Source organism: Sorex fumeus, unplaced genomic scaffold, assembly GCF_029834395.1.
Source record: "Sorex fumeus unplaced genomic scaffold, SorFum_2.1 ptg000034l, whole genome shotgun sequence".
Taxonomy (NCBI): Eukaryota; Metazoa; Chordata; class Mammalia; order Eulipotyphla; family Soricidae; genus Sorex; species Sorex fumeus.
The window spans coordinates 32,258,138-32,267,550 of NW_026606091.1; the positions used below are offsets into that span (position 1 = coordinate 32,258,138).

The 9,413-nt window shown below is 59.0% G+C and overlaps 1 protein-coding gene across 1 annotated transcript; it reads left to right on the top strand.

Moving 5' to 3' along the window:
• The first annotated feature begins 6,902 nt into the window (after window positions 1-6,902).
• On the top strand, window positions 6,903-8,063 carry FOXE1 (forkhead box E1). Its single transcript, XM_056117026.1, has one exon. The coding sequence runs from the start codon at window positions 6,903-6,905 to the stop codon at window positions 8,061-8,063; it is 1,161 nt and encodes a 386-aa protein (XP_055973001.1).
• The last annotated feature ends 1,350 nt before the right edge of the window (window positions 8,064-9,413 follow it).

A 9,413-nucleotide genomic window follows, 5' to 3' on the forward strand; every position in this document is an offset into this window, starting at 1 on the left:
TTGTCAAGGTGTGGCCAGAAACAAAACAAACCCAAAAAGAGATTGCTACTGAATTATTCCTCAGCCCTGACCAGCCCACAAAGGTCTAGTGCCCTGAACGTAGATGCTGTTCTGGATCTAGGCCCCCAAAACAGCTCCTGAGATCTGCTTCGCTCCTCAGCCATGAGAGCCACTACTTCTGGGAGCTTGCAGGGCACTTCCAGCTGCACACCTCCTAGATGCCTGTCCAGTCAGCAGGCCTTCTGGCTCCAATGCCAAGCCCACTGCGTTCCATGTCCCCTAGGTGTCTAGGGAGTGTCCTCTCACACCCACCTCGCTCCTGATGCTAATGTGTAATTTAACGTGGATCCGACGCTTACATGGGGAAAGGTCAGTGTGTGCCTGCACAACCTTTGATGGCAGCGTTTATAGGCTGTGCTATAGGCCGAGGAATCAGGGCTCAGAGCCCATAAAGGCTGAGGCCACAGAGCTAGGAAGAGACCCCAGGGCAGCAGCAGGGAACCGGCTCTCCGGCAGGCCCCAGAAGGTTGGTCCAGGTACCCGCGCTACACAAAACCACTCAGCTTCCTGCCATGTGAAGGGAAGCAGGGTGAGTCCCATCACCCAATAAATGACACCATAAAATGTGATCAGTGTCAACAGTCACACAAGTTGGGACTGGCTGAAGAGGGAGCGTTTCACCTATTCGAGCAAATCGGGGAGGACTTCCCAGAGGAGAGAGATACCTGAGCTGAACTGGGGAGGGGAACCAGCTTTACCACAGAATGGGGACATGAACAAGTGCGGGGGGGGGGGGGGGGGGGGAGAAGGCTTAGTAGGGCAGGGGGAGAGGTTCTTGAAACTGGGGAACTGGGGGCAGGGGAGACCAAGGGAAAGGGGAGGGAGTCACTGGAAGGGTCCCTAGGGCCGGGGTGAAGGGAAAGCTGGGGCAGGGAGAAATCCTTAACCTCCAGGCCCAGGAATGTGCATCTTAACTTGCCCACAAACCAATGAAGGGAGACCTTGGAGGGCCTCTAAGCCTAGTGGTTTCTTCTGTGCAGAGGCAGCTGCCAGGAGTGACTCCTTAGTGCAAAGCCAGGAGTAAGCCCTGAGCACTACCAGATGTGACTCCCCCCCCACCGCCGCCCAAAAAAGGGAAAGGGGCAAAGCTGCCCCCTGAGTGCTTCTGGAGGACAAGCAGTTTCCAGTTCCAGACTCCACTGCCTTTCTGCTGCCTGCCTTTCCAGGCTGATGAACCAGCCAGCTATTCTAGGGCCATCTGGGTCCCCCTGCCCTAACCCCCACACCCCTTCACACTCCCAATCTGCCTGGCACACTCAAGGTGGGCTGTGGGGTATTGGCAGAGCCGGCCAGACTGCACCTTCCCTCAGAAGACACCAAGGGTCCACAACTGAGGCCGGGCACGGTTTTGAGAGGACCCAGGCTGGGGAGGGAGACAGTCTTCTTCTAGACCTCTGGTGGCTGAATTAAAATCCAGTCTAGCGTGTTTCACTTTCGAATCGCCAACCCTATACACACCTACAATCTCATGTACAAGTTCCGGACTGCTCCAAGTCCCAAAGTTGTGCATGGTTTTTTGCCCCTGGCCCCAACCTAAAAATCATGACATGTAAGTGACAATCTGGGTGACACTGCCCCTGCCCACAAGGCTGGGAAGACCCAGCCCGCTCACTGCCTACCCGCCTCTACCCTGCCCAGGCTTTCCCACGGTCACCACGCAGACTCCAGGAGGCTCGGATCACTCTGACCTGCAGGCAGCAGCTGCCCCTGGTCAGGAAGGCTGCCGGCGGCAGCAAGAGAAACTGTGGGGAGTGACACAGTGGTAACTTGGGAAAGCTGCCCCGCAGGACTGGCTCTGTGCAGTGGGACTCCTCCACACTCCAGGCAGGTACCCAAGCTTCCCTTTCGGCCCCTACTACAAAGCAGCTTCTCGGTATTCTGGGGACTCCTGAGCTGCCCGTGCCAGAGACCCACATGGAGAGGATCCTCCATGCAGGGTGTTTAAGGAACCAAGAGCAAGAATGTGCTGGGAACTGGTTGCCCCACAGCGCTCCGAACTTTTCCGGAGTGGTGCCGGGAGCCATGCACTTTTGGACACGGGAGAGTGGAACTCGGATAGACCCTGGGGCACATCTCACTGTTTAACCCACCTGCTCCTTCTCATCTCCACCCATGTGTGCCAATGACCTGAATTTTCCCCAGAAGCTAATCTCACCCCTCATTCCACTCCCCATTTCTCCCTGAAAACAAAATGACAGGAACATGCATCATACTTCCATGTGTCAAATGCTCTGCTGAGATGGACATTTGACTGCTGTCATTTTTTTTCTTTTTGGGTCACACCCAGCAATGCACAGGGATTACTCCTGGCAGTGCTCAGGGGACCATATGGGATGCTGTGAATTGAACCCAGGTCAGCCGCGTGCAAGACAAATGCCCTACCCACTGTACTATCACTCCGGCCCCTGACTGCTGTCTTTGATAGATGGGTTGGCTGTTTTGCAGGGCTGGGGGTGGAACCCAGGATCTCATACACATGCAAGGCAAGTACCCTATGCTGGAGCCACCCCCCAGGCCTCCCTCTCAACTCTCCGGAAGAGGGAGGACTGACAAGAAATTCCCCTGCTATACAGATGGACAAGCTGCAGTCTGAAAAGTGCAGCAGAAAGCTAAGGAGCTGCTAAAGCTTGAGGTCAGAAGGATGGAACATGGAGATTTTACTCTGAGATGTTCTAGGTAGTGGTCAGTTGACCCTCAGTTACTATCCCAGAGAAACTAGAAGTCACTGCCTTCCCCAGGACTGAGATTCTAAAGTCTGACTTGTAAGCATCAGGCCTGAAGTTTCCATTATCACTAGGTAAGAGGGGATGAACCAGGTGAGGTCAAGCCATTAAGCAAATGGGAGACTCTGAAAACTTGAGGAAATGACCAAAGATGGGGGGCAGGGGTGTTGGGGGAAGGAGGTAGAAAACCCAGACCCAAGCTTTCTGCTGAGCACTGAACCTTCTTTCCCTAAGACTGCGCAAATCCCTTCTGCAATCTGCGCCTGGATTCTGTCCAGCTCAAATTTCCAAGGTTTCCTTGAGAAGGGTTAGTCACCACTGGGTCTGCATGAAGACACATCTACAATAAGGGTGGGAGGGAATTTTCCCACTCCTGGGGTCCCCTTCTTTACTTACAAAGCTTTCAAGAGCACTTCAAAACTCCTGCAGGTAACTTCCAGATCTACAGCTCACAGTCCTCCAGCTCAGCTCCCAATTAACAAAGGGAGGGGAGGGGCCTGGGTCGGTGTCTCCAGGGGGTGCTGGGCAAGGATGAAGAAAAAGTTGAAATGGATCCTCCCATATTCAAACAGCCCGCCTCTGCTGGACAACTGAACTGGTTTCTAAGGGGCTGGACCCCCACTGTGGGTGGCTTTATAAACACTTCTCCACGGGGGTCTGTTGTCCCTACAAAAGTTAAGAACTGCCACCAGAAGCAAAAGTGCAGAACATCCTGGCACTGAGATCTTTATAGTTTTGATCCAAACGGGTAAATGGTTCCTGTTCACTTATCCAGCTATATATAAACTCAAATTTCACACTGTAGATTCAAAGCACAGAATTTTGAAATGTGTCATTAGAATAAAATACTATGGCAAAGGATGCTTTATGCCTGATCATCCTAGAACCGTGATTTTAGTATTCTCATCTCAAAACTCTAATGAATTCTTGGTCTGGTGGCAGAAGTTTGAAGAAGAGAAATAAGAATTCTAGAAAAATGAATCCACAGATACAAGAACATCAAAAATCAAGAAATTCTGAAGCACAAAAGCTTCTACGCACAGTCATTGAAGCTTAAAAGTAGAGAATTATAAAGGCGCTAGGCTAATCAGTAAAGCTTATGTTCACATAGAGTGTAAGTATTATTAGAAAGGGCAGGGGATCAGGTATGTAAATCATTGGTAGGCACTTGCCTTACATATATCTGGTCCTGGAGGGAGGGAGGAAGGAAGGAAAGAAGGAAGGAGAAAAGGAGGAAAGAAGAAAGAAAAAAAGAAAGAAAGAAAGAGCGGAAGGAAGGAAGGAATATTCAAAGTATAATCTTTGAGTTACAGAGCAATTCGGAATTTAAAAAAGACATGGATTTAGAGGACTTAAATCTCTCCCCCGACATTCATAAACAGTAATTCAAATGAAGTAACATACACTTTAAAGCTGCAAAAAGCATATACATATACACATATATGTGTATATATATATTTAATATATATGAGATGCTGCAGATCCCAGTAGTAGCATCATATTTTCAGAGACAAAAACTTAGTCCTAGCATCTTAATACGTTAAGGAATGCGCTTTTAGTTTGCTTAAAAGCTTAAAGTCATAGAAATATCACGTTTGAAAACAAAGGAAGAAAGGAAAACTAAGATTATTGGAATCTTAGTATCTTAGTGCTACAAAATCAGATTCTAAAACTTGTGGGATCAAATTATGGAATTCTTTAATTTGTGAATAATGGTCCAAAAATTAAAAACTGTTCACCTGAATCTCAAAATCTTGTAAATACAAAGAACCACAGAATCCCATATTCCAACACTACTAAGAACGGTCTGGGTAAATCTTGGAAAATCCTAACAGGCAGAACGAGGGATTTTTACATTTCGTTACTTTGGAAGAAGGAAAACGAGGAGGAAAACGTTGGGGAGAGAATGGAAAGCCCGTTCCATTCCGTGGCGCGAAACCGCGTCAACACCGCAGACGCCCGGCGCCGACCGTTTGTTCTGACCTCAGTAACGGAGCTTTGCACCCGGATGCGCCTGCCCGCGGCTCCGCGCAACAAAAACACAGCTAACACCATGGAAGGCCACGCTGCCCGCACCAACCCACGTCTGGGCTGGAACGCCCAGATCGAGCACGCGGTCAGGAACCGTGAAGGTAGCCAGAAGGGGACCCGCACTAGCCCTCCCTCCAGCAACTCACTGAAGAGAAAGTCGAGCCCACAGAGGGGAACGCGGCAGGCGCACAGAGCGCGCGCCGGCCAGCAGTACTCCTGCACCCGCATTCTCCCTCCAGGCCTCAGTCCCGCCTGCGGGGACCCAGAGCGGTAGGCAACGAATTCCAAAACCAGACCCCCGCGATGCAATCCCTCTCCAGGTACGTGCCCACCTGCCAAAACTCTCCCAACCACCCTTCTCCACGAACGTGCCCACCCTCCAAAACTCGCCCGACCCCTCTCCAGAAACGTACCCACCCGCCAAAACTCCCCCCTTCAAGCCCCGCTGCGGGCTGGGACCGTCTGGGAGGCGGGCAGGTGTGTCTTCGGGAACCACCTGGGCGCCCCGCAGGCCTACAGAAGCGGGGAGCGATGTTACCGCTTAGCCTCCGTCCTGGTTACGCCGTGCGCCCTCTCTACAGAGGGCAAAGAGAAGGGCCCCGAGTCCCCCGCAAAACTGATGGGCGGGGAACAGTCTTTCCAGGCAACACTGGCGATCGAGATCCGAACCCTCCGCACAGTCGTGACCGCGCCACCCAAAGAGGGAAAGTGGCCGCGCGGGGCCTCCCAGCGGGACGCGCGGTCCAGCCCGAGGAGCAGCCGGTGAGAGTCCGCTAAGCGCCGGGTCGTCGCCGCGTTGGGGCATCCGCGCGTCACCTTCCCGCCCAGAGCTCGGGCATCCTCCCTTGCAAAAGCCACAGGCTGCAGCGGGTTCAGACCACGCGGGGCAGAGCCACCCACTGCCTGAAGTTTTGAAAACCGTCCTGGAAGATCTTGGGGAACCTGAAAACCACCACCGTCCCCCCTCGCACAGGAGCCGAAGCACTGGGGCCAAAACGGGGAAATGGGGCGCGAGCCTTTTCTTCCTCCACCCGGAGACTCCCGTCCACTCTCCACCCCGGCGGAAGCCAGAAAAACCCCAAGCACCGAGGTCTGCCCCAAACCTGTCCCTGGCCTCTCCGGGCCTCGATTCTCCCCGTCGGCCGGGAGTGGGGTGGGGGTGGGGGGACTCCCCAAGCGCCCTCCCCGCTCTGACGTTGTGGGGCTCCCGCCGCGCAGCCCGTCCTGCGCTGCGCCTACCTGGGGAGGTGCGCCTGGGCCCAGGGGGCGGGCAGTTCGGGGGGCAGGGAGGGCGGGCGGGGAACGGGCGCCGCCCCGAGTTTCCCGGCGGCTTTAAGGAGAAGCCGGCAGAGGGAGGAGCCGGCCCAGGTGTACGCGGGGGGAAGCGCCTCACCAGCGGTGCGGGCGGCTGGAGGCCATCGCTCCAGAGAGGAGCAGTCGCCGGCCGGCCGCTCCGTCTGGCCCGCGCCCCAGCCTCGCCACCCGCGCCTCTTCCTCTCCTTGGCGCTCCGAGCGCGCCGCCCGCAGCCTGGAGCCCAGGGGCGCGTCCGCGGGGGCCCTACAGCGGGCCGCGCTCCTGCACTAACTGGCCTTTGCGAAAGGCCTGCGGGGGTGCCCCCCCGCGGCCTCCCTCTGTGCGCCAGACCTCGACGGGTGCTCCAGGACCAGCGGGCATCCCAGCTCCAGGAGCGCTTGTGGACCTTTCCTGACGGCCTGACACCGGCACGCCAAGGCTTGGCTTGAAGTTTTGAAAACCGCGGCCGGGACCTACCTACTCGCGGGTGTCCACGCCGCCGGCCTCGAGCTGCCCACTGCCTCGAGCCGAGCCGTCGGCGGTCGGGACTCTGCCGCACCCCGCTGGGAGCCGAGCCACCACCCCGCCGCGGGCACCGCGGGCACCCGGACCTGCAGCGCGCGCCCCTCCCCGGCCTGCGAGCGAGCGAGCGAGCGCGCGCTCGGCACGGGGGCCAGGCCCGCGGGCTCCCGCGACGCCGTGTCCGGGACCCCGCCGCAACGCAACTCGCACACCTCGCGACCCTCGAGCCCAGCGGGCGGCGGCAGGGACCCCCCCACCACCGCCGCCGCACCATGACGGCCGAGAGCGGGCCGCCCCCGCCGCCGCCGCAGCCCGAGACGCTGGCGTCGGTGAAGGAGGAGCGCGGGGAGCCGGCGGCGGGGGTCCCCGGCGAGGCGGCGGGCCGCGGCGCGGGCGGGCGGCGGCGCAAGCGGCCCCTGCAGCGCGGGAAGCCGCCCTACAGCTACATCGCGCTCATCGCCATGGCCATAGCGCACGCGCCCGAGCGCCGCCTGACGCTGGGCGGCATCTACAAGTTCATCACCGAGCGCTTCCCCTTCTACCGCGACAACCCCAAGAAGTGGCAGAACAGCATCCGCCACAACCTCACGCTCAACGACTGCTTCCTCAAGATCCCGCGCGAGGCCGGCCGCCCGGGCAAGGGCAACTACTGGGCGCTGGACCCCAACGCCGAGGACATGTTCGAGAGCGGCAGCTTCCTGCGCCGCCGCAAGCGCTTCAAGCGCTCCGACCTGTCCACCTACCCGGCCTACATGCACGACGCGGCCGCCGCCGCCGCCGCCGCCGCCGCCGCCGCGGCCGCCGCGGCCATCTTCCCGGGCGCCGTGCCCGCCGCGCGCCCGCCCTACCCGGGCGCCGTCTACGCGGGCTACGCGCCGCCGCCGCCGCCGCCCGTCTACTACCCGGCCGCGTCGCCGGGCCCGTGCCGCGTCTTCGGCCTGGTGGCGCCCGAGCGCCCGCTCAGCCCCGAACTCGGCCCCGCGCCGTCGGGGCCCGCGGGCTCGTGCGCCTTCGCCCCCGCGGGCGCCGCGGCGGGGGGCGCGGGCACCGGCTACCCGGCGGCGGCCGGCTGCGCGGGGGCGCGCCCCGCCAACCCCGCGGCCTACGCGGCCGCCTACGCGGGCCCCGACGGCGCGTACCCGCAGGGCGCGGGCGGCGGCGCCCTCTTCGCGGGTCGGCTGGCCGCGGGGCCCGCCTCGCCCCCCGCCGGGAGCGGCGGCGGCGGCGGCGCGGGCGGCGCGGGCGGCGGCGCCGGCCTGGTGGAGACCGCGGCGGATTTCTACGGGCGCGCGTCGCCCGGCCACTTCGGCGCGCCGCTGGGGCCCTGCTACAACCCCGGCGCGCAGCTGGCGGCGGGCGGCGGCGGCGCCTACCACGCTCGCCACGCGGCCGCCTATGCGGGCGCGGTGGATCGGTTCGTGCCCGCCATGTGAGCCGAGCGCGCGGACGGAGGAGAATGCCTGTTCGATACCTCGGGGGCCCACGCGAACTTTAGTAGCTCCCCACCCACCCGCCCAGCCCCCCCCGCGCCCCTGCGACCCGGAGAGAAGACGGAGCGGAGAGCCCGCGGGCAGGACAGCGGCCGCCGCCGGGCACCAGCACGCGCCCCGGCGTCGCTCTGGAAAGAAACGGGAGAGGCGGCGGGGCGGGGTGCAGTTCGCCCAGGACCGGGACAAAGGACCCCCAGAGGACTTGCCTTTCTCACACGCTGCGGGAGGGCCCTTGCTGGGTCGAGGGGACGCAGCTATGTGGACGGGGGCCACACCAGTCAGGGGCCCACGTGTGGGGAATCACATTATTTTATTCTTCCCTGGACGCCACGAAATTCGGACCTTCGCCCCCCCCCCCACACACACACCCCAATTAAGGGATTGGACCTCTCGCCTTGTACTAAATTGCAACAGTTCGACCGTGCCTTCCTTAAGGTGACAACAAGGTTTGCAAAAAATAGGTTTTGAGGCTTATTTTTCCCCTTTACTAGCGAAATCCCTCTACTCCGCGTAAACGTGGGCTGGTTTTCGCGACCTCTGAGAACGCTGACCTGGCCAGCCAGTGTTGGAACCAGTTATGTCATGCAGTCCCCCCTTTATTAGCCAGGAGGGCTGCAGAATTGGACTCCGGCCCCTGCGACCTCCCAGCGACCGTCATCAAGGTTGCTGTCCCGTGTACTAGGCAACTTCGGTGCTTACACCCCACAGTCCCCAATACTCATCCAGAGCCTAACTAGTGCTGTTCCAGGGAACCGGGAGGGAATTCATGGCTAGTGTCATCCCAAAGTGTCGAATTCGCTCCGGGCAGTCATTACATCATAACTTTCTTGACTCTTTGGAGCCTGATGTGCTCAGATCATTCTGCAGCTCTTCCCGCTGGGCCATAAGTGCAGTTTGCTGATGAGGCATGTCGAAGTGCGTCTGTCCCTTCAGTTTTCATCAAACAGCCCTGGCCACAATGGGGGATCTGATGGTTAAGGGATGACCAGACTCTGAGGACGCCCTGGGCGACCGTTTTTCAGGAGCTGGAATTGGCTCTTCCCTCCTTCACTTCCTCTGCCATACCTCAGCAGCTTCCCCGTGCAAAATGCAGAGAAAAGGCACGGGTCCATAACATAAGCATAGGAAAACAACTGGAATTCGAGCTTTGTTTTGAGGCAAAATTCAGTGAATCCACTTTCTCAGCTTTCTCCCGAGAAACCTTGTAAACTTGGGTTCTGGAGTGAGCATTTCTGACCTTCAATGTTTCAGAGACCCCACAGAGCTTTCCCGAAACAGCTGGGTGTTCCAATG

What these genes read in the sequence shown, in the direction of transcription:
- FOXE1 (XM_056117026.1), top strand. Translation starts at nt 6,903, where the DNA reads ATGACGGCCGAGAGCGGGCCGCCCCCGCCGCCGCCGCAGCCCGAGACG.